General features: G+C 43.3%; 1 protein-coding gene across 4 annotated transcripts in view; it reads right to left on the reverse strand.

Moving 5' to 3' along the window:
* The window catches only part of PATJ (PATJ crumbs cell polarity complex component), a 134933-nt gene that overhangs the window by 84871 nt on the left and 24455 nt on the right, over window positions 1-25607 (reverse strand). For all 4 annotated transcript variants that reach the window (XM_066325375.1, XM_066325379.1, XM_066325376.1 and 1 more), the window contains 7 exons: window positions 23008-23172; window positions 21529-21657; window positions 6754-6963; window positions 5776-5895; window positions 2601-2975; window positions 1416-1536; window positions 738-894 (listed from right to left, as the gene is read on the reverse strand). In XM_066325375.1, the coding sequence (XP_066181472.1) occupies window positions 738-894; window positions 1416-1536; window positions 2601-2975; window positions 5776-5895; window positions 6754-6963; window positions 21529-21657; window positions 23008-23172 (1277 nt within the window). The remainder of the gene's footprint in view (window positions 1-737; window positions 895-1415; window positions 1537-2600; window positions 2976-5775; window positions 5896-6753; window positions 6964-21528; window positions 21658-23007; window positions 23173-25607) is intronic.

Raw genomic sequence — 25607 nt, forward strand, 5'->3', positions numbered from 1 at the left:
ACACAAATCTGCACTGCATTTACTCATTCGAAATGACTCTTTAAGCAATTAACATTAACTTTCTGATAAATATGCTGTGATGCTTGGAGAGGGATATAAACATGCCAAAACCAGTAAGCAGATCATGATCCAAGTGGCAGAACAGATCCTGTGTGTTCCATTAAACCCTACAGAATCATCTCCTCACCTTATTGTTGAGCTGCTTTCCCTCTGAGAGATTTCAGATGGAATAAGGGAAGTACTGAGGATTGGAATCAACAGGCCCCAAAAGCTCCACTGACCAAATTGGTGGGGAAAAACTGGGACAGACCAGGCAAATATCCACAGCCAGTGCCAGCTCAAGGCTTCCCAGCACCACTGGCAGGACTAAAGTTTCCTGCAGAGGCCTTAGAGCTCTGGCTGGACTGCTCTTCCCAAAAGGAAGAACAAAGGGAAGGGAAAAGCAGGAGGAGAGCTCTCCTCAAGGAGCCACATCCCTCTCCTCCAGGCCACATCCACACTCCCCTCACTGTGGAGTGGTGGCAGAGCCATTTCACATTTCTGTCCCAAATGCTCAGGGCAGGAAACATGGGAAGTTTTCAGCCAAACTCCAGCTCCTGTAAAAGCTGCAGACCCAGCCCTCTATGTCTGTCTGAGCATTCCACACAGCCTTTATCCATGATTCAGCTGAGTAAAGCAAGAGGACAGTTAAGATTATTAAACTAATGTCTTTCAAAACCTGAAATCTTCCTCCATACCTCCCTGATGCTGTTCTAGGCTGAGCTAAGGTTGTTACTCTCCCAGACTCCTGGCTCTTTGGAAAAACATAACTCTCCTCTTTCAGTGCTTCCTTTCCAATTGCTTCTGAATCAGCAGCAAGCTCAGGTCCTTTGGAGTCACTCTGAAGCTTTGTCCCTGAAGAAAAATAGGGGGAAGATGTGAATCCACCAATTATTTCACCCTTGGAATGAAATCCTTTATCCCACCAGGTTCCAGATGTGTTCAAGGCCAGGTTGGAGAGGGCTTGGAGCTCCTTCCTCCCAAGCAGGGAGTGCCACTTCAGGCAAGTTGATAAATTTATTTCTCTGATGAATCTACTAAATCCTAACCATCCATCTGGGGCCATCTGGCAAGGAGAAACTTTGCTCCTGAGCACAGATCACAAACTCAAGATGTGGGGCAATTATCTACCACAGAGAGCACTTGCAAATTTCTGGTTGTGCTGAAGTCACCTCCAGAGCCTGTCACTTAATTTCTGCATTTATTTATCACTGGCCAGATTTGGAAGGGGAAGCAAGATTATAAAACTGAAACCCATTTAATGCAGAACTCTTGATTTGAATATTTTCTCATTTGAAAGTACTTGTGTTTTGGTAAATAAAAAAACAGATTTGTAAATATGAAATTATGAGATGAAGAGAAACCTTCTCACAAACCTAAATCCATCTCAGTTTTCACTTCTGACTGGGTAATTTCAGCATCAAATACGCCTTTTTGGTAGCTGCTGTGTGCTGTGGTTCCAGAAAAGTGTGACCTTATAGCAGCATTCTCTTCACACTTCACAGAGGAGAAAAGAAGTAATTAAAGTTAGAAAACAATGGTATTAACTTACACAGGGGTATTTGACAGCAACATTAATTTTTACAGCAAACATACACATTTGCTCAGCTACATTCATATTTATTCAGGTAACTATGAAATACTAACTGCTCATTTAAATACTAACTGCTCATTTATGCACTGCATTAAGAAGAGGCATGAGAAATGTTATATGCAACTGAAATATAAAGCAACTGTATATTTCTCCTCACCTAATTCAGACAAAAATTTCTTTGCTCTTGCTCATTTGTTTTTTATAAGTAACAAACGCATAAATTTAATATTGTGCACTCTGTTATAAAACTGTCAGTAGAAACTTCATTTTATCTGTTTATATACACATACTGCTTAAGGGGACAAGACAAAACTTGAAATTCTCTGTGGTTGTGATGTCAAGTCCTTTTCCACTTCAAATTTTTTTTTTTTTCATATAAAAGCACACACACCTCAGAAGCTGGTGCATGGGAGGCTGATAATATCACTTTTTTGTTTGGTAAGGGGATGAACAAAGAATCAGAAGGAAAAAATAATTCTCAGTACTTGAGAAAGATGGATAAATAAGAGTGTGGCAATTTATCTGAACCTGTCTCCTCCTACTCCTTTATCCACCACTATCCTTGCCTCAATTCCTTTCACCATTTCATTTTTTACTCAACTACACAACCTGGCTGAAGGAATATCAAACCCATGAAGTGACATTCTGCTGTTACTGACATGCCCCATATCAGCCCAGTTTCAAAAAAGAAAAACCCTAAAAAACCCCAAACCCACAAGTTTTTGGGTAAAAAGACAAATTCAGGATACCTGTAAATAATACCCAACCACATATTTCACTCCAGCAGGTAATTACACAATTAGTTAGCTAAAAAACCTTCCAAAATATACAAAAAGATAGGCTGGTGTCTGCTAGAGGTACACAAGTAAATAAATGAGTTATATTCTAATAATTAAAAGACTAGAGAGAGTCCTGAGGGTTTAGTTTTGGAGTCTGCCCTGAGAGACACCAGCATAGCATTCCTTACCATTTGATCTTTACTGAATGGATATTCCAGGGACTCTCTGGGACTGAGGCTAACACTGGATCTTAAATCCTCCATCTCAGCAGTCTCCAGTTGCTTTGCCCATGGTTCTGTGTCCAGGCTCCTGTCTGAAGTCGCCTTCTCTCCACCTGATGCATCATCACACTTCAGGAAGTCTGGATCCTCTTCATACTCCTCATCCACCAACATTTCCCGTTCCTCCTCCACGTCCTCTGCTCTGGGTTTCAGGAATTCACACATCTCCCAGGACTCCTTCCCATACTCATCATCCTGCTGAGAAAGCTGAAACGACCTTCCCAAGCCCAAATGGGGCTCATCAACGAGCTCTTCTTTAAAAGGCACCTCATCTCTGAAACCCTGCAAAGATCATTAAAGGAATATAGATTTTACACTGTGCTTTCTCCCCACTCTTTTAAAGCTATGCTTTATTTTTTTGCCCATGTGAAAAGTACATCCTTATTTTTAAAGTGCAAATCTTCTACCTTTTGCATTTTCTAAAAGCAAATGGACTCCCTGACTTATGATTTTAACACAGGAAGTAGACAGTGCAATTATTTTTTCTTCAATATAAAGAAATTTAAGTTGCACGACTTAGATACTGCTGCAGCCATTTGGAAAAACCAATCTGGACTGAAGTTAGGGAATAAAATTATTAATTAACACTAAAGCCACCACATATAAATCTAGTTAAAGTATCTCTGTGCTCCAGACATATCTGCTGTTGCTTTAGGAATGCATGAACATTTCTTAAAATGCTATCAGCTAAATAAACAGCCTAAGAGTTTGCTTATGCAACAGTGTCATCAACTGAAAAACCCCACAAAACCCCAAATGAAAGCCATACTTGTTTGTCCCTACCTTGGATATTCCATTCAACTTTCAACCTGGGGCAGAGGGGAAATGGATGACCCATATGCCCCAAAAAAGAAAAGTATATAAATGACTGTTCATTACCTTCCTGTTTTAAGGAGAACAGTGCTCACCTTTCTACCAAACTCAGAGCAACAAACCAAAAAAAAAAAAAACAAACAACAAAACCAAGGGAAAAGGCATTAAAAGCCACTCTGAAAGATCTCACTCAACAGTTCTTTTTCTGGGATTTGTCACGTGCTTCCCCAACTTCCAACAACTCCTGTTTTTCCCAAATGGAACGGGGAGTTATTCATTGGCTCACAGTGAGTCTGCACAGGCGGCTGGGATTTTATGCCCTGCACTTATCCCAGGATTTTGCCACACACTGAGAGCTTTCCCCCTCTTTTCTTCAGGCCACCAAGCCTAACTTCAACACCCCAAACCCCCAGACTCCAAAACCGACGGACAGATTCAGGGCTCCTTCCTCAAAATGTTTTTGTTTCTGCTTCCTGCCCCTTCCCAGACTCCCCACGGCACTGCTCCACTTCTGACCTTGGGTGTCAGGATCCTGTTTTGTTACATTTGTACAAATACAGAAGGAAAGCCCCCAGACACTGCCAAGATGTTTGTATAATTCAAGTGAGAGGCAGGAGAGAAAACAAGAGAGAGGCAGGAGCATAAGGAAACAGTGCAGCCAATAGCTGGCACGAGAGCAGAACACCAGCAACCCAGAAATCCACCCATTTTATTAATTTAACTAGCATTAAATGCCCCTTTAATCCATTTGATCTGTGTACCTCGATCTCATAAAACACCCAGTCTGAAGAGATCCTAATTCTCTCCATTTTCACCTCACTCCCCTTCGTTCCTGCAGCGTCCTTCTCCCAGCACTTCCCCAAGTCCAGGGCACATAAATCAGCTGTCTCTGCTCAGAACCACACATGGTTTGTGTCCCTGACCCAGCAGTTTGCTCTGGATCCTCCCTGACTGCTGCACTGCAGCACCAGACGCCACCAACAGCGCAGGGAATGCTGCAAACACCCTGGCAGCAAACAAAAATCCTCAAATTCCATCATTTTGGGGTTGAAATTCTGGTTTGCCAGTGCTTCAGAGTGGGAGCCACCAGAACACACCACTGCTGGCTACCTGTGCGAGCAGGTAAGGTAATTCATGGATGGGAATTATGGCTGTTACCAAAGCTGTCACACGTGAGGTAAAACAAAATGCAAGTAAATTCCTCTGCGGGGTGTTTTGTCCAAGCTGATCATTCCAGTTTCAGGACTTTTAAGATAAAAGATATTCTTTAAAAATACTTAATGACATTGGTTTTATTTAGGAAGTAGAAAACCAGTCTGAGCTGGCAGAGGATAAATTCTCTGCAACCCTTCCTCTGCCCCCAGAAAACAACAAACGCCAGTTTACATTGTGAAAATCAGTAAATATCATTTATCATCATCCAGGCTGATTTCTTCAGAGTATACCCACATCTACCCTATAATACTTCTCCTTTTGGTGCTTCTAATCTACCATTTCAGCATTAAAAATACATTTGCACCTAGAGACAGATACACATGTTCAGCTACACGAAAATCTGGAATTTATTTTTCTTCCTTGTGTTGCAGTTCTGGATGATCCTTTACGTGTTGTATTTTCTTGTATTAAAAAAAAACCAAAACATTTACCAGCACGAATTTTGCAAAGCACTGGAGAACAGATGAAAGTCAAAAGATATCCACATCTCTCTAGCTCAGCACTGGTGAGAACTGCAATATTATTGCCTATTACCCTGGTATCTGAGTTTCTCACTATCTTTAATGCCACATCCTCCCACAATAAACAGAATTATTTCTCAGATAGTAAGAGAGAGGAGAGTTGAGGCAAGAGTACAGAAATCACTCCAGAGAACATTAGAAGGCTATGAAGAAGAAAATATTTCAAGAGTGCCTTATATTCTAAACTACTTTTTTGCTTTGCTTCATGATAATTAAAAGCATTCTGCTTCCAAGCTTTACTTTCTGTGCAGAGCTGAGCCCACCACTTCTGGTTGTAATAACAATACAACATTCCTACTTCATATCCAAGGTAACCCAAGGTATTTTAATGACATAATAAATTTGATAAGGCAGTCTGGGAGCTGCATTGGTAAGTGCTCCCAATGCACTTGGCACAGTTTGCTGTTAGAGGCTTTTTCAGAGGGAATCCAATACTTTCAGTCTTATCTGAAAAACATACTGTATTTTTTTACTTTAAAACATCATTTCCTGACTGTATAAACTGGAGCTGAACCAAAGAAGTAACCAAATACCTGTGGTGCTTCAAGTATTACTGAGAAATTTGTGTTATCTATTGGTTCTGGAGACCCAGGGCTGCTTTTGATGCTGCTGGTATCCACACTGTGCATCTTCTCCTCCTCTCTGCTTTCTCCCTAAAAAAGGTAATACCAACAATGACTCAGGAAAACAACAACAACGTTAAAAAAAATCCCACATCTTTCAATAAATTAAAAGGGAGAAGAAGAACCAGCCATTAGAAAAGAATTATAAAAATACAGAGTCAAAAAGGGTAAAGATGAAGTCAACAGCTTTTATTGTTTGAAGATATTGGTTCAGATGCATTAAAACCTAAAGAGATGTGCAGGAAGGAAAGACAAATACAAGGATATGAACAATGAAATACCAATTTTTAGAAAAGGAAATAATATATTTAACAGCTTTCCTACACTCCTATTTCACAACTCCTCTACCACTTTGAATTACAAGCACTTTCTATTAACTGAGGCTTTAATTAATTTTGCCTGAGTGCCCTTGATGAACAATGCTGCAGCATTCCCCAGTAAACTACTGTTCCAAAGCCCTGATTCCAGAAAAGGGAAATTCTGCTGGAATTTACAGTCTTGACTTCAAACAAGAGTAGGTTTCTTTGATGTCAGTGGAGCTCAAGCAGCACTCAGCAGTGTCTCAGAGAGAAATGCACACGTTTAACTGGGTTGCTGAAGTGCTGGAACCACGTTACACACAGCACACGTGGGTCTGCCCAGGCACATCTTCTGGTTCCACATGGATGTTCTTGAAGGAGGAACTTGAGGGTGCTGTTTTTCCAGGCAGACTTTTGGGACACTGACCTGCCCATCTGCCATAACTTTTGGCCCTCTCAAGGCACAGCAGCTCAGTTGTCTCCCAAATGCACACGTACCTTACGCTGAATTCTCCCCACAAACACAACCCCCATCTACACACGCCATGGGATGAAACAAGAGAAAAGAATAGTTAAAATCAATTCTTACCACTAAAGGCTTGCAGATTCCAAGGGAAACTGTGCCTGGGGGCACAGATTTCAGCACCTCCACTGCCTCTGTCAGGGTGGCACCATCCAAGTGTTTCTCATTGACGAACACCAAGCGGTCGCCCGGCAGAATCTGCCCCCCACGCTCAGCCACTCCACCTGCCACCAGGGAGCTGATCACAATGGCTGTTCCTGCTGGATCCAGGGGATCCTGGGGGGAAAAAATAAAACAAAAACACCCCCAAGTGAAGGCCTTGAAAGATGAGGTTTGTTTGGAGAGTGTAAAGAGCACTCAAGCACGTTCATCCTCTAATGCTACCGGACTGATGCCTGCTGAGACGTTCAGAAAACATTGTCTGCTACCACTGCCAAGGCTTACAGTGTGCAAAAAGGGAGGTATTCCATCACTTGCCTAATCCATTAAGAAATGTTAAGATGTGAAAGGTGACCCATAGCCTGCCTGCCCTCTCCTTACACACACAGACACAGCCAGGCCAACCTGCAAACAGAACAACAACACTGGCAGCCTTCCACCAGCCTCCATCCAGCCTGGGACGTGCTAATGTCACAGAAAATAACCCCTCTGCACGTCACCCCAGGGCTTCAGAGCAGCAGAAATGACGGCAAAAGAAATCTAAGTAGAAATTTAATTCAAAATGTTGAGTTCAAATGAAACCCCCAAATATTGTAGGAGCAGCAGTTTATGTGGGCTGTGTTACTGCAGCGTTTCTGCTTCATCAACTCCACGTGACAACTTAGAAGGGACATTTTCTCCACCTTAACAGGGAACAGGAGACAGCAAGAGAAGAGTAACTACGGTTATTACTGAAGGCAAGGAACAATGTAGTGGTGGATACAGAGAGTGTCAAGCACAAAATATTATACACGTTGTAAACTTATGCAAAGATATCCACTTCAGTTGACATTTTATCCAGTTATTAGCCTTTGCTTTGTGTCCTGTACCATTTCTATCATGCCTTCACTCATTAAAAAAATTCTTCCCAATTCAATGCAATTATAAATTATTATGTACTGGCAGAAAGATGTACAAAACAAACGTATGGGGTTTTGATTTTAAAAAAAAAAATGTTTCCTCATTTGTTTTTTTTAAGATTGCAATTAGCCTTTTTCCCCCTTGCTAAGGGCTCATAAAGTTCAGAAATGCTCCTTGCATGCACTGGGTCTCCAAATGCACAATCATGGACTATTTTTCCCTCGGGACTTGCATCTTATTCAGGGCATGGGAGGGATAAAAAAAAAAAAAAAAGGGCAAAATTCAAATCACAAAGACCACCATGAATTCAGCACCTCAGTGTTAATTTGAAAACAGGAATGCTTTTTAAGCTCTTTGTTTTTATATGACTATTCACTGCTTTCCAAGGGCACATGTTTTTTAAGGTATGTGCAAACATATGAGGCAATGCCCGTAATATCTGTAAAAGGCTGAAATTAGAGAAGTGAAATTAAAGAGTTCAGCAGGAAGAGCCACGCCGGGGCTGGATTCAAGTAAATAAAAGATTAGCAACAATTTCTCTGCCGTTCTACCGCTTTTTATAATTTTATAATTCTGCGGTTTATCCGCAGAGCACACAAGATGTTCCCTCACGAGTGTCAGGTCTCAGCAGCCAAACCCAGCAGGCTCCCTGTGTTTGCCTCCTGTGCCAAGGTGCTCGTGCTGCCCGAGTGTCTGTGCCCAAACCTGCTGCACCTGGTGCTCAGGGAGGATTCCCTGAGCTTCCAACAGCATCCCCGCAGGAGATTCTCAGCAATGAACCGAAGCCCACCAAATTCAGAAGAAGAATCCAAAGGGATTCCTAAAAAGCTTTGCTTTAAGTGCTGAATGTAGAGAATTGAAGGTACTGCTGCCCTTTGTTCTTGCCAGCAAACCCCAACCAGCCCAACAACACTGGAACCAACAGAGATTTCTAAATTGGTTTTAATCTGGGGGTTTGCTCCACTGTAAATCAGAAATAATTCTTCTGGACAACTCTGCAGACCCAGGATCCAGCCCAGACAGCCCCTTCCCAGCAAAAAGGAACTTATACACATTAGGGAGGCTTTGCTGGAGAACTAAACCAGCAAGTTTTCCTATCATGGGCTCATCTTGCCGTGGCCAGGGGGGTTTATGCTGGTTCCCTGAATGGGTGAATGCTCTCTCAGCAAAACTACACCTTTGCTGACACAACAGCTTTTATAATATGACTTTTGCTGGCTTAGCTATATTGATAAAAAATGAACAAAACAAACCCAGCACTCACCCCCACCCATGCAGATAAGCTGACAAAATTCTGTGAGTGAATGACTGGCCCAGTAATTACGGTGCTGGCTGAGGATGGGGGAGAACCAGGTTCAAATTCCTGCTATGTCTGATCTAAATCAGTTCAGTTTTGAGTTCTGGATTAGAACCATTTAAGCAGGACATGGAAATCTCACCATTAGCCATTTCTGTGCAGGGTCAGTGGCCTAACTACCACATTTCTGATGAGAAACAGTCCTGTTTCAACTCACCACTGAAATAAAAACAAGTTTTGCTCAATAAATCATCGTGTTTTGGTAAGAGATAATTTAGCTGAAAGAAGTGTTCCAAAAGGAAAAGAGTTCCTACAGAGAAACAGTTCTAGGCAGGGAGGTTTTGAGGCCAATGTGGTTATTTTCCCTGCTTCACAACACACACGAGCACAAGCCATGCACTGGAATTGCTTCATGAAGAGCAGCAGAAATCTTAAAAAAAAGAGCCCACGTTGAAAACTGTTGTCCAGACAAGTAGAAAACAATCCCACTGCTGATTTCAAGCAGAGGGAGCTATTGTACAGGGAGAGAGGAGCAGGATGAGCTGCACAGTGAGAGCTCAGCAGCAGCACCAGCAGTGCTCAAAACCTCAGGGTTTACCAGTGGCTGAATCACAATGTGATTGCCACAAGGAATGCAACAGAAACTGCACAAGAAGGCACAGAGCCACTGAATTTCAAGCTGTAATCCTGTATCCATATTCTCTCTGTAATTTAATGCTCTGTCACAACAGTGGATTGCACTGTGCTTTCCTTATCAAAACCAAAGGAACACTGGGGCTTTTTTTGAAACCTTGCCTTATGATTTACCCTTGACCCCAAACACACCCTCCTAAAGAACCACCTGCTAAAACAAGACAGCAAACACCAAGTTCACCAAATTCACATTTTCTAAATGGCAAGTGCAACTGTGCCTGTTGTGAGGGCTGTTGTCTTGTTTTTGAAAGAAAGCCGCGCTTGCAGCAGGATGAAAAACAGATCCTTTCCCTCTACACTAAGTGCAAAAGGTACAGTTTGTATGTGGTTAGTATAGTTAAAAGGCAAGTTCACTCCCACAGTGGGATTTCAGGGCTGCCTCCACGTTAACAGACCAGCCAGAACCATTCCAAGTTGCTAAAGAGCACCAGTGTGACTGCACACCTTCCCTGAGGCTCTAGACTCATTTTACTTGGCTCATAGTCATTTTTAGTCACCAGCAGGCAGCACCAGGTTTCAGCCTCTATTTTAAAGTGAAGGCTCCTTTACTGGGATGGAGTTTGCAACTCTCTCCCCCAACCCAGAAGTGATATAATTTCAATATTCCAAGAAATTATCACATGGCTTTGTATCAGAGCACAAGGAGAGTGCCGTGGACGATCCTATATGAACTGGCCACGTTAAAATGAGCACAAATCATACAAACATTAAGACTGGAAAAGACCTCCAAGATGGTAATGAACTGGCCTTGGCACATTTAAAGAGGAGCCTTTGCCTTTCCTGAAGGATTCCTTTACACCAATGAATCATTTATTAACAACGAGGAGAAGAATCGGACCGCAAAGCAGGGCCCTGAGGAGACAAGCCCCCTTGACTCAAAAAAGCTCGTTTTTAAGAGAAGAATTACATGTTTGCCACTTGTGTAAACGCTGAGAGCTGCCCCCTGCCATGCAGCAGCAGCAGTCCAGGACAGTGGCCTCCAGGTAACCCTTGGAGGAACTCATGTGCTGTGGCTGCTGTCCTCCCCTTTGTGCCCGAGCCAGCCACAGATTCCATGAACTTGTTTAAAATAGCCACAATTTATTCATACTTAGCACGCCATATATTTAACTATGCTGAACCATAGGTTTTCCCTCCTCCCCACTGCTCCTCATCGAAACCCACAAATGTTTCCCCGAGTCCAGGTGTCAAATTTTTCTCCTTATTTTCAGAGCCTCATTTGTTCTGGATTCATTTAGCAGTGCAGAGTCAGGCAGGGGCCACTGCAGTTGCTGCCTCTGGGATCCCTGGGTTCGGGGCAGTATGAAATCTCTTAAAAACCTGAGCTCTGCTAAAATGTTAAGAGTCCCAGGAGGTTAAGAGAGTCCAACGTGCAACGCTGGGGCTGCAACTTTACTGTGGCTTCGATGGCCATGGGCACCAAACATCCACACACAGAGGGACTTAGGAGGCAAACCTGGAGACAGAACCAGTGCAGCTGCCCATCCTGCTGGGAAATAAAAGTGATAAACCAGGCTGGCTGCTCCCTTGTCTCTCCCAAAAGGTGAGGTGTGCAGCAGCCAAGAGAGGGCACTCCAGGCCAGCCCAGCTCCCAGCACCGCAGGCATTCCCTGCTCTGACAACCCATCCCCATCCAGCCAGCCCCAGCAGACCCTCCCCGGGCTGGGGATGAGGAGCACTGAATCTACAGCTCCACTGGATGGGAGCAGCTCCCAAGTTTGCTGGGGTTTTGTTTGTGTTTTGCCTTTTTTTTTTTTTAAAGACTCCTATGAAAATGTAAGACAAAGCTGTGGGTGACTGACATTCCCTGTGCAAAGTCACTCTCACTTAGTTACAGGCTGTATTAGTTTTGGCATCACTTGAGATCTAAATCCAGCTAGCCTGACTTCCTAGAATATTTCAGCTTTCTTCAAGCAACAAACTGCCTGCTGCCACAAAAACACACATCCAAAATAGCATGGCGAAGGATCCCAAAAGAAACAGTTTGAAACTTTTTCCCCCCTGTGCCATTTTTTGATTTATCTGAACATTTTTACAAGTGCCAATTTGTATACTGCAGGTTTCTGTGAGGGAGCCAAAACAAACGCCTCGGAGCTCAGAGGTCAGAGCAGCCCAGCTTCATTACATTTTGCATGGGACCACTTCCAGGTCTAACACACATATATATCCATATTTAAAACACTTCAGTGAATAAGATACCGGGCTGGAAGACTCTTAGACACGACACTTTTGATGCTGAACAAGGGAAAGATACCTGTCAACAATGAAAAGAACCAGAGGCATTTTATGTTTGCCTCGCTGTTATGTAGAACAAAGGCAGAAGTGCACATGGCAATGTACCTGCGTGCTCAGCGTTGTGAAATTACTCTAAATACTCATCCACGCTCTCATTCTGTGAAGTGCCTGTGGTTCCCTTTGCACAGCCACCCTCCACAGTGACCCCAACAGTGCCAATGGGATGCAAAAGTCAAGACTGGCAAGTGCCCTTCTTTGTGCCTTTTCAAAGCACAAAGCGCCTCCCAACAGACAGGGAAGAGAGGGAGAGCCAGCTGTGAGTGGGGTCTGATTCCCTCCTGGAGGTGGCCTCACTTTAGGGTAGAGACTCAAGCTCCAAACCTCCTGTTCTCTCACTCCAACATGTTTACAGCACTTGGCCGTAGGAACTGCCAAAGGCACTCTCAAGGCCTGGAAAAACATCCCTGAGGAAGTGCTCGACTGGTTTTTGTTAGATCCATTGCACCGGAGTGAAATTCGAAGCATTTCAGACCTGTTCCTGCCTCTTCCACTCGGACTGCAGTCAGCAGGGCTGCTCAGGAAGGAGATTACACAACGCACAGCCTCTGGCTGTACCAGAGAAATAAACTGCGGGCTGATGTGCTGAAGCAACACAAACTTAAATACAGAGGGGTATTCAAGGAGGAACGCTGAACTTTGCTGTGATGTAAGGCAAAGCACTGGAAATAAAACATTACTATTTATTGATCTGCAGTGAGGGAATAAAGCAATGAATTTCAGAAGCTCTGGTGTGCAGCCGGCATTAATCAAAACTTCTGTTGTGGGAAATGTCAGCAAAGAAACAGGAATTCGCAGGGAAGGGGGAGGAAAAAAAAAAAAAACCCAACAAAACAGCAACAAACCACAACAGAGCCCCACCCAAAGGAGGAGAGGGAAGAGCAAAATAAAAGAGGAGGAGGTGGCACAATGGGTTTCCCACACCAGGCTTTCATCATCTGGGATGTGAAATGCTATCAGCCTTCCCCAGCAAGAACGAACACGGTGGCCGGCGGTGACTCAGTCTGGCAGGGCTGGATGGAGAGCACAGCACCCTCCCCACGCCTCTGCTGCGGACCAGGGACCCCAGGGAAAAGACCTCACACACTACTGCTCTCCCCAAACAAAAAGATCAAAGATAGGCACCGGCTCTGGGCGTTTTTAGTGTCACCGTGCAGTGGACTCAGGTGCCTGTCGCTATCTTTTAATTTATCGAACTTCTCAATCCATCTAAGGTTTTATCCGCCTTTCATATTTGCTCTCGGCAGAGCTAAAGTCTCAGGGATTACATTCATTAGACTCTCTTAATATCTTAGACTTTCAGACTTTCCAGCTCCAGAAAAAACACACTGAGTGCTGACTACAGGGAAAAGCCACAGAGATAAGAAAAAAAAAAAAAAATCCCTGAACTCATAAGGAAGTGGAGGAAAGCCACTGTGTGATGAGATAAAGAAGGGATAGAGATGTGTGGGAAAGAAGAAGAAAATACCAACAAGCCAAGGGAAAAAAAGTATAAATGGTATCACCTACACAGCCTGTGCTCAGTGAGCCTTAATACAGGTTGTGGGTTTGATCAGCTTTCAGACTCAAAGAATTCCTGAACCCAAAATCCAACCCAGCAGCACTTGCACCAGTGTGAGCTGGCCTCAGCACTGGTAAAAGTCTGTGGAAGTCCAGGATGTGTTTTTACACAAACCAGAGCTCTCCCCTGCATGAAAATCTTACTTCATAAGCAGCAAACACATGAATTATGGAAGACTTGCTGCAGAAAAAGCTGCAAAATAAAAGTGGGGACAGAGGACAGGTTGGGTTCTATGCAACAAGGATCTGCAAACTTGGCCCAAAGAGTCACAGAATCCCAGACTGGGTTGGGTTGAAATGGAACTTAAAGCTCATCCCATCCCCTGCCATGGGCAGGGACACCTTCCACTGTCCCAGGGTGCTCAGAACTCCATCCAGTCTAGCCTTGAACACCTCCAGGGATGAGGAACAGAGTCGATGAGGGAACAGACAGAAGGGTAGGCAGAAAGGTTGCAGAGAATGTTAAGGCTACAGCGAATCACATTGAGAACAGACAGAAAATTCCAAGTGCAACAGGACTCCCTGGATTTGGGGAGCAGCATCTTCCAGAAGGGTGAGGTACTAAGAAAATAGAACATCCCATAACTTCCATGAGTTTTCAGGATGCTTCATGCTCATCCATCAGCACCAACACACATCTCAAATCTCATCATTTCAGAATAAATTTGGAGCTGTCTGGGCTGAGCTCTTCCACACCTTCTGCTCCATCATCTCCCCATGCCCACTGCCAGGCCAGCACAGCTTCCTCCAGCCTCATCCACATTATCAGACTGGCTGAGATTTACTAAGTGGTTAAAACAGAAAATCCAGCTACAGTTTTGTCCCTTTAAATTCTCGCCTTCTCTCGCAGGCAGAAGACATCTGTGGAATAATAATGAATTTCTTTGGTTTGGGGTTTTTTGTTTTTATTAAAAGCTATTCTTTCTAGCAGGAAATGAAAAAGAACAACCAGATTGGAGAATTTGGGGGAAGAAGGGAAAACATTTCTAAAGGTTAATAGTAATAATACTGCTCAGCATTTATTTCATGGATATGCAAGAAAGCAAAGGAAAACAGATGTTCTCAGTAATGCTCCAGTTTCTCTGCAAACTCAGGTATTGTCCAGAGCTGCTGCAGCTCACAGGGACAGGAGGGATGCTCCTACATCTACAAGAATAGTTTGCTCTACAAGACAGCAAAGGGATAAGGAAAATCTCTGCCTTTTACTGAATGTAGGACAACCTGGGGATCAGCACAGCTTTTTGAAAGGCAGGTCCTGCTCCACCAAAATCTGCTGCCCTGGGTTTGGCTGGGGTGACCCACAGCTGGGATAAGAACATTTTAATAACTGAATAATGCAGAAGATAATAGCAATGTTAATGCTAATAAATATAATGAAAATGATATGACAAAAAGAGAGGAGAGGAATAAAACTTGAGAAAAACTAATGAGGCACAATTCTGATGTCCAGCCTGTTCCTGAGCAGTGATTCACCCCTCCTGGCCAAGTCCCCCGATTTATATACTGAGCATGATATCCCATAGTATGGAATATCCCTCTGGCTAGTTCAGATCACCTCTCCTGGCTTCTGGTGCTCCTCCTCACTGGCAGAGCATGGGAAACTGAGAAGTCCTTGACTCAGAGTAATCGCTACTTAGCAACAACTAAAACATCGCCCTGTTATCAACATTGTTCTCATGCTAAATCCAAAACACAGCACTGCACCAGCTACCAGGAGGGAAATTAACTCTATCCCAGCCAAAACCACAACACCTGCTTAGTGGGTGAGGGAAAGGCTGTGGATTTTTCTGCCTGGAAGCCCGCGAAGCCCTTGACATTGTTTCTCAGAGCATTCTCCTGGAGAAACTGGCTGTGCATGGCTTGGATGGCCCAAGGAGGCCAATGGTACCAGCACTGGTGTGGCAGCAGGACCAGGGCAGTGCATGTCCCCTGTGCTGGGCACTGCTCAGGTATCTGGAATTCTGAGGTCATGACAAGAAGGACATTGAGGGGCTGGGGCATGTCCAGAGAAGGGAAAGGAGCTGGGGAAGGGTCTGGAGCCCCAGGAGAGGCTGAGGGAGCTGGAAGGGGGCTGAGCCTGGAGAAAAGGAGCTCAGGGGGGACCTTGTGGCTCTGCACAACTCCCTGACAGGAGGGGACAGCCGGGGGGATTTGGGATCTGCTCCCAGGGAACAGGGACAGGAGGAGAGGGAATGACCAAGTTGCTCCAGGGGAGGTTCAGGCTGGATAAAAAGAAAAATTTCTTCATGGAAAAGGCTGTCCAGCCCCGGCAGAGCTGCCCAGGGCAGTGGTGGAGTCCCCATCTCTGGAGGGATTTAAATGTCCTGTGGATGTGGCACTTGGAGACATGGGGCAGTGGTGGCCTTGGCAGTGCCGGGGGAACAGTAGGACTGAAAGGTCTCAGAGGACTTTCCCAACCTGAATAATTCTAGAGATTCCTCCCTAACTTCTCGTTTAGAATCTGACTGATGGCCCCCTCCAGCCCAGTGTCAGGGAATACCCAACCCCTAATGTGACTCCCTGCCTCCAGGTTCTCCAGATCTCTTGCTGATCAAGCTGTTCCTGTGGGTCTGTCTGTATCTTCGTTTGAGATAGACAGAAATCTCTTTGATTCCTTATTAAAATGGCCTCTGCTCTCCCAATGCCTTAGTACTGCAGCACTGAGGGTTTTGGAACCCACTAATCGTGAACACCTCAGAAACTTCTCCAGGAATGTGCTCAACTGCATTCACCAGCTCTTAGGTCCTGAAAAGTAGTTTTTAAGCTGAACTCCAAGAGAATTTTTCAAAAAGCTACACTGAATTCAATTCATGACACACTATTAAGAATTATTTTACACATGAAGCAGCTTAATATGATTTAGAGGATGTAGAACTTTCCCATAGGGGGAGAGAAGCAAATCCTCCGTGAGATGAGTACCAACACAGTTGGTACTGAGGCTTACAGAACTTTGATGTTAATGAATGTGGATGGGTTGTAGAGATGGGAGAAAAGCTGCCTTTATCAGTTTTCCCAGTACCAAGCTGATAGCCATTGTAAAACTGCTTTTTAATACAGCTGTGCAGCTTTTGCCAGTAAGCCACAGGTTTCCATCACATGATCAGGTGAAAATGTGCTTAACAAAGACGTGAATATGCTTCTTTGTTCATAACAAACTTATCACAAGAACAGACAAAGCTCAAATTATCACAAGAGGGCAAACGTTTAGCCAGCAACTTGTCAAAGCATTCCAGCCTGCATCTCACTGCTGAACAGACCAAGAAAGTAAAAGGAAAAAAAAATAATATAATCTACTTGAATGCCACCTTCTACAAATAAGAAGTCAGTTTGCTTTTTTTGTAACTCTACATCTGGAGCCTGTTTGGGGCATAAAGAAAAGAGGAAAGATATTTGGAGACACTTAAATTGCTTCACTTCCTGCCGTGAATGACTATGCAGTGATTTCGTTAGAAAAGGGAAAACAATTGTTTCCCATGCTCCCTGGGAGAAGGACAAAACATAACCTGCTGAATGTGCAGCAAAAGAGACTTCAGTTCAGCAGCACGAAAAACTGCTACCCATAATAAAGGGAAGCCAGGAATAAGGCAGCTGTAGGGTCCCTGTTGCTAGACCACAGGAAAATCCCCCGGAGCACTGACCCAGGCAGCCCAAGGCAGGCACAATTCACGCTGCTTCTCCAGCTCAGGGTAACTTGAAGCTCCTGAGTGCTGAAATGCTTCTTTCTGCTCCCATGGATGGCTTGGAGCAGGTGAGTCCATGAGTTCCTACAGCCAGACAGCTCTCCAGGGCAGCTGGACTGTGGCAAAGCAAGCAGGCACTGGGGACTTCTCTCTCAGCACAGACAGGGAGAAACAGCATCTCACAGTCCTTCCCAAGAGTTATGCAAAATGTCAAACCTCCCCGTTCCACCCCTCACCCTCTCCAGTTTCATGCACTCTGAAACAGCTGCTTTAAAAAGACTCTGACTTCAAAGCACAGTGAATTAAGCTCCACATAAAGTCCATTCAGCTTTTTGTTTAATTTGATAAAAGCTCATCAGACCATTCAAGTTACCTTCTGGTCAATACTGCCTCAAGAAATCTGCAATTCAGCTACCTGTGGTTTTTCCAATATTTCTGTAAAACATTACTGACAGAATCTGTTGGCCTGCAATGCATCAGGTCTTTGGTAAACACTGTTTCAGGGCTCAAAGAACCTCCTATCCTGCTGGGATGTCTTCTCTTTCCCTACAAGTCTTACGGGATTTTTATTTCCCCTTGCTCTGTGATCACAGCCGTTTTTAGACAGCATTTCTTCTCTATTTTAAGCTGATAATGTATCTTTCGATTTCTTTCTAAGAAAAAGGGATTGGTCTCAAAAACAACGGCTTAGCTCTTGACTTGCTGGCCAGGAGGCTGGATGGGGCTTGGAGCAGCCGGGTCTAGTGGAAGGTGCAGGGCTTGGAACTGGATGAGAGTTAAGATCCCTTCCAACCCAAACCACTCTGGGATTCCATGATTAGTTCCAGGCTGGACAGATTTACTGTTAAGCTGGATACTTTCAGGTCTGCTGACAAAGAACACGGAATACACTGGCTGCAGCCCCTTGCATCCCAGGTGATCCCAAACCCCTCCAGCCTCACCATCAGAGCACGCTTGGCACCACCCGTGCCAGCAGCACCACATAAAGGTTAGTGAAGAGGTGAAAGGCAGAGCAGCCTCTCCAAGTGAAAGGAGAAGGAAATGAAAGGAGGCAGAGTGTGTTACTTCACCGAGGAGTTGGCCAGAAGGCTGAGCAGCACAGTTTTGTCATGGCCAGGGGACCTTTGCAGCCTTTCCACCAAAGCACCACCAAGAAAAAGCACTGCCTGGCCTAGGAGCTTTGACCAGCTCCCAGCACAGCGATGACAATAGAAAAAAACACAGAAGATTTAATTTTGAGATGTTGTCAGTGTTTCTTATTTAAATAAAAGGAAAAAAAATCCATAATTTCAAGAATCCACAGGATCACCTTCCCTTCCACCTCCCCTCTTGCCAAGTACTGACCTTGCTGCCAGCAGAGCAGAGGCCTCAAAAATTTTAGATTTCCTACAACATAATTACAAATTACAACATTCAAAGGGGAAAAAAGGTGGTTTTTAAATAGACATAGAGACCACAGGAAGATGAAGAATATCCTGTATAAATACTACTCTGTCATAGCAACAGGGGTAACTCTATCCCAAAGTTTTAAGAACCTTATTAAAAAAAAAGGAAGGTGGCTCTGTTTTAAGCTTTTAAATCCCTAAAGACAATCAAAAGAAAACACAGGACAAAGCAGAAATACTATTGATTATGCATAATTGGTATAATTAATTTGTAATTAGTTCATTAAAATATATAGGCATTGGAATTATGCTTGTACATTTCTGGGAATATCGTGCAAGTCACTTGGGATGTGCTTATCATTTATTTGATAGATGAAACATTATTAGAAAGACAGCCCATTAAAAATTAATATGCCAGAGTAATAATTTTCTTGATCTCAGCATTCAGTTTCCCACGTACTCAGACTCCTGCCTCACAAAGGGTTTTTATTAACTCTGTTTTCCAGAGCATGACTTGGGAAGGGCAGCATTTAGGACAACTGAGGCACAGCATCCTTTATGCTGAGCAAGCAGCCAGTTTTGAGAAACAAAAGGGCGAATATTATAAATTAGACACCACAGGAGTGTTCAGCACAATGTCTAATTCCACAGTCCAAATTAGGATGGAAAGGTAAAAAGCTTTTTGCTTGAAAACGAGTAGGAGGAAACTTCCAGAGCACTGGGAGCAGCCGGGTCTGTAACTGCTGGGCATTCTTGTGCTTCTGCAGCGTGTCTGGCATCTCTCACTGTCAGAAACCTGTGAACAGGACTCCTGAAACACTGCAGGGAACAGCCTCATCCCACCCTAGGGATGTACTGGGATCCACCATTCCAGAGGCCTTGCTCCACCTTTGTGTGGGGCAAGGTGAGGTGGGACAATCGAGCATTTAACCCTTTTAACCCTGACACCACTTTCCCTGCTCCCACTGAGCTCCCTGAACTCCTTCCAGTATTCCTGAAGTGTCATTTCGGCCAACAGCTACAGGAATAATTGGATCTTAAAAGCCCAGGATAGCCACATCACCTCTTTCAAGTTGGATATACAACACTAAATTTTCCTTAAAATTTCTGTAATGGACAGAGCCAGTCCTTGTGTGTTAATTACCAACAGGCTTCCTGCTCAAAATCTCCCCTCCAAATGCATTTTCCTCCCCACCCTACCTCCACCAACACTGTGGCAGCCCAGAAAGGCTGGTCACTCACTGATGATGAAGATGGGCCATGGGAAGACCCAGCTTCACTGAAAAATACAAAAAAAAAAAAAAAAAAATTTAAAAATCATATTCCTCAAAAGGAGCAAAATCAGCAGTGGATACACAGCACAAGCAGTATCACTTGCCATTATAAGGCTTGAATTTTCTCTTGTAAAACAAAGAGTAAGTGCCTAAAAAAACACCTTTCATGTTTTAAAGAAGGGTCTCCAGGTCCTTTAAGGCACAATTAAACACTGCTGTAATTCTGTGCTTCCCAGCAAATCGGTGTTAAGAATTCCAAACACTCTCCCAGGAACCACACATAGTTGGGGTTTTTTTTTTGTTTCCCTTGCCTCCACTGTAGCATGGACAATTATTTATTTTCTTTGCCTTGCACTCAAGGATGTGATGGATGTATTTACATAAACGCACACACAGCCACAGATATCTCTCTATAAAAATTAATCTGCAGATGATGAAAAGTGTAAAAGATCTAAGAGGCAAATCCCAAACAAAAGAACACACTTTATACACTTTATACATAAATATCTTGAAATTATAAAGATCTGAGATTAAGTGGTTTACCACTCATTTAGAATTGATTAGAATGTATTTAAATTTAGCTGCAAGTACCACAACATTGCTCGTGTATTTGCATCTGCGAATAAGTAAATAAAAAGCCTGCTATTAAAGCCTTCATTAATTCTGATTATATGAGAACTTAAAAGCAAATCTGTGTATTACTGCTCTGTAAAGACTCCCAGCAACTCTAGAGTAGAGCTGGCACTGCAACACAACATGTGTCAGCTAAAATGACTAACAGGATCTATTTTCAGTAATCTTAAATCGCACTGGTAAAATATAGAATTAATGGGTTTGCATAATACTTCAAATATTTTTTTCCCGTCTAATTCATTCCCAATTCCTGCCTTATTGTATTAAAAAGTGAATTTTATATCACTTGACATTTATGTACAACAGTTGAACACATTTCATTAAACTACAATGTTTAGGCAGCACTCAGATGTGATGTGTATATTATTATAAAGAGCGATCCAGCTATTTTATTTCCTTATAAATATGATGACTGGAGGTTTAAAAAAATATATCATGTTGACTAGAAACATGAAGAACATTTCATTCTGACTGCAGATTTTGAGAGTTTCTACATATTTAATTGAAGCCAGTATTTTTGAAAGAAGGATTTGTTAGTTTTAGTAGCATTTCTCTCCAGTTAAAGACTTGTCTGTTAATTTCTAAGGAGTTTAACAATTAAGAATATAATCATCTCCAACTAATACCCAAGAACCTTCGCTTGTCACTCTCATAGCTGAAGTGTCATTCTAAGTTAGAACAAAATACAACAAAAAACCAACACTGCCCAACACTTAGCCATCAAACTCAGATTTATAGGGCGGAGCTTGATTAAAGATTTTGCACTTTGTCATGTCCAGCAATCAGAGGTTTAGAATACTCCCTGCTTTACAGAATTGGCCTCAAAATACATTATTTATCCCTATAGTTTCTAGGCCCAAGTGTCAAGTCCATTACCCAGTCATCAACATCACAAAACATTTTAAGGCACCGTGCAAGACAAAAGGATCAAAGTGAGTTTTAGCGTTTAGTTATACAAAAAAGCATACCTGATAGTCTAAAATGCTGAATCCTAAACCATTTTTGTCTTTCTCCAGCTCAATAACCTTCACATCAGGAGACCATAATGCCAATTCCCCTTCTTCCTCCTCAGGATTAAAGTCTTCCTCAGGTTTCACCTAGAAAATAAAAGCTCTGGTCCAAACACCATTCTCTCAGTTCTCTACAAACACTATTCCTTCAGTATTTTGATTATTAATGGTGCATACATGCCCTCAAATGTGACCTTTTATGGAATTAAAACTTCCCTGAGCATTATGAATAGAGTTTTCTCCAGCTTGCTGCCTTGAGTACTCCCCTGGGCACAGGCCTACATGTTTTGAGCATCAGAGCCCAACCTGGCACACAAATACCCATGTATTAGTCTAATTAATTGTTAGAATATTACTAACCTGTTACATGTTGATGAACTTCAGCTGTCCCATTAGATGCATAAAGGAAAAATAAATAGCATAAAAGATTCAACCACAGGCAGCTAATAGAAAGGCCAGACAATCAGAAAAGATGAGAAGCCAAGCTGTAAATACTTCTGCAAATAGGAGCAACCACAAGTGTCAAGCTTTAGTCTGAGACTTTAAAGCTCCTGCGACGGAAAGAAACTTTTCAGTTTCCATTTTTCTTTCTCCCCCCCCAGTTCTATAAAAACCTACTCAGAACATGGAAGCAATCAGCTAATGGTGGCAAGGGTGTGATTTAGTGTAATTCAGAGCTCTCACTCACCTATTAAGTGTAGGGATGATGAATGGGATGTACAGTCAGCAAAGCAGCTTGGTGATTTACCTACCTTGTCTTCCCAGGACAACCAAGTTCCTCAAGACCAACCCATGGAAACCCAGAAATGCACAGACTTTTCAAAAAAGTCCCTGTTCTTTGGTGTTAGATGAAACTGAGAATTTCAGGCTTTCTGTGCTAAAAGGCACTGATCCTAAAGCAAGCACTACATTTGACCTGAGGCCATGGAACAGGCTTCTGAAATTGAGTGATGGCACTGGGGTTGTGGGTGTGTAGTTTGAACAGAATTGTGTAATCTCACAGGATGAAAGATTTAGGATTTAAGATATTAGTATATAGTAATATATGTGAAGCAATATGGAGGATTTAGGCTGTTGTCTAAGTCCTTCTTCTTCACCTTCTTCTTCATGGTTTTGGGTGGTTTTTCCTGATTGGGTGGAAAAGTCCACATTCCCGACCTCAAGTTTTTGGTTATTGAGTTAAAAGTATAAATAACATAGGTGTCATCTCATCACTGGACAATTAACACTTAAATAACCTTGGAAAGAGTTAGAGACACCTCCATTTTCTGCCCTGTTAGCCAAAACTCACAACCTGAGACTGCGATATAAATAAGAATTAACAAACACCGAGTCCAAATACCAAAACCTGCGACTCCCACGAATCAATCCCGGATCTAACACGAAAAAAAGAAGGAGCACCTCTTTTGCACAAGGAGGTGACAGGAGAAGTGTTACCTTCTGCTCTGGAGGGCAAATTGCCACGGGGGGCTCGTCCACCCAAGACTCGGTGCCGTCACCGAAGAGCCGCCGGCAGCACACCAGGGTGAACGGGGGTGGCACTTCCTTCAGGAAGGTGACAGCCTCACGCCGGGATTTCCCACACAGCTGCACCCCATTCACCTGCAGGATGGCAGCACCACACAAGGAGAATTAAAGGGTATCCAACGGATTTTATTTTTTTTTTCCCGGTGTACATTTTTTCCCCCACCTGAGCGTGGAAATCTGATTTTACCTGGGGATTCTGGAACAGCCTGCACGGTTTTATTCACATATGCTTCTGAAGAATATTATGTTATTGTAAGTTTTTGTTCACATTATTGTAAAATTTCATCTCCATGATCTTGTGACTCCTGACTGCTGCATCATGTCTCTCTAGCTTCCTCTAACTTCTTTTCTGCTCACCACTTTTCCAAGCCTAAACTTTTCCTAGGATTCTTGTTTCTTTATTACTTGTTTCTTTATCACCTGTTTCTTTATCAGGGATCTTTTCTCAGCCTATGTGTTTGAATTTAAAAAAATAAAAAAATTTAGTTTTTCCCACAATATTTTAAGTGAACACAGGTTCTGAGCTCCGAGCAAAAAAACTGAAGTCAGAACTACCACAACTAGTTTAAAAGTTTGGCTCAATGACCTTAGAGGTGTTTTCCAACCTTACTGATTCTGTGATTCTAACTTTGCCAGTTTCAAATGTCACCAAGTGGCTAAAACTAAAACAGATCCTACAGAAAACAGTCAAGAACCTTTTGTACATTAAGAAAGAAACCAATTACGGCAAGCAATTAACCAGAAAGGCCTGACAAGGCTCAAAGCTTACCATACCATAAACTCAAGATTGTGAGTGATAACAGATCATCGTTAATGGATGTTCTAAACCACAGACTTTGAAACAGGAAAGATAGATTGATAGATAGATAGATAGATAGATAGATAGATAGATAGATAGATAAATAGATAGATAGATGGATAGATAGATAGATGGATGGATAGATAAACAATTAGAGATAGAGAGACAGATGTGCTTTAAAAATAGCATACTGCAGTTGCACTTTTTTTGTAGCTGTCCCATTCCTGGAAGTGTCCAAGGCCAGGCTGGACAGGGCTTGGAGCAGCCTAGGATAGTGGAAAGTGTCCCTGCCATGGCAGGGGTGGCACTGGATGGGCTTCAATGTCCCTTCCAACCCAAACCATTCTGTCACTCTATGATTCCACTTCTGCAGGAAAAAAAGAGTGATTCATCCTCTTCTACCTGTTTCATAACCTTTATATCCTGAGGGTTCTTCTCTTTACACCACAGGGGTGTCCCTAAATATGAGGACAGCAGGATGTCAGCAGGTGTGACAAATCACCTGAGTTAAGCAGCACTGCAGCCCCAAAAGAGCAGGGCTTTAACCCAATTAGTGCTGTGGATTCAGCCCCAACATTTTGTGTGTTCAAGGGATTTCTTTTAGGCTGCCTCAAGCCTGTCTCATGACCAAATGCCCACACTTCTGGAGTGCAGCCACTGGTTTGGGAACCCAGCACCTCATGGAAGTCACTCCACAGCAGGAACCAAGGCACAGCAAGTGGGGATGACTGAGGATTACCTTCAGTACTTCCCTCCATACCCACATTGCAAAGGAACCCACATCTGATCCTATAAAACAGAGCATGGAAACATTCACCAGACATGGACACACCTTGGCATGTCTGCACTTGAGGCAGAGCCTCTCCATAAACCTCCCAGATCTTGCTGATTAGAGGGATTCAACCTTATGCAAGTCTCCACAGCAATTTCACTTTATCCAACATTTGCTTCCTGATCGCTTCCATGTTTTCCCCCCCCACTTTGTGCTCTTTGCAGTGTAAATATAGTTTGTACTGCTGGGAAACACAGAGTTCCTCTCACACTCTACATCCCAGCCAAGCAGAAAAATTGAGGGTGGTGGAACTGGCCTCCACCACAGGCAAGACAAACTGCCCTGGGCTTTTTTCTGCAAGAATTACAGCAAATGCTGAGCTATCAGCCTCATCCATTAGTTAATTATTTAAGCAGAAGGATCTACGCGTAAGGATTTTTTAATGCTCCGAGAGTGGCAGCGTGGTGGAAAACTCCCAGCACTTCTCAGCATCCTGTGATGGATGGGGAAGAGCTGCTGTGCACCTCCCAGAGCAGACCTGGGGACTCCCATTTCTCCTCCTGCAGCTGCCAGAAATCAGCCCCTGAGCAGGCAAGGTGCCCTACACCCACTCGTTCAGCACATCAGCCAGCCAGCCCTCAAATAGCAGGGAAATTGTACAACAAAACGGCACAAAAAGAGCAATTTACTGCTAAAAAAGAGCACAGTGGAATCAGCTGAAATGAAGGGCAGGGGAGGGGTATCGTGCTGTCTGTCATAATTCAAACACATCATTAAAAATAATCAACGTTCGACCTCACTGTATATTGAAAAAAAAATAAAAATAAAATCCTTGCTGATCATATTTCAATCCCAAATGTATCAGGCCCAGGTAAGGCTGCTTGTCTGGGGAATGGGGCTGTCACTTTTTCCACTGCAAACCCCTATTTAAGGGGATTT

This window comes from Sylvia atricapilla, chromosome 9, assembly GCF_009819655.1.
Source record: "Sylvia atricapilla isolate bSylAtr1 chromosome 9, bSylAtr1.pri, whole genome shotgun sequence".
Classification (NCBI taxonomy): domain Eukaryota; kingdom Metazoa; phylum Chordata; class Aves; order Passeriformes; family Sylviidae; genus Sylvia; species Sylvia atricapilla.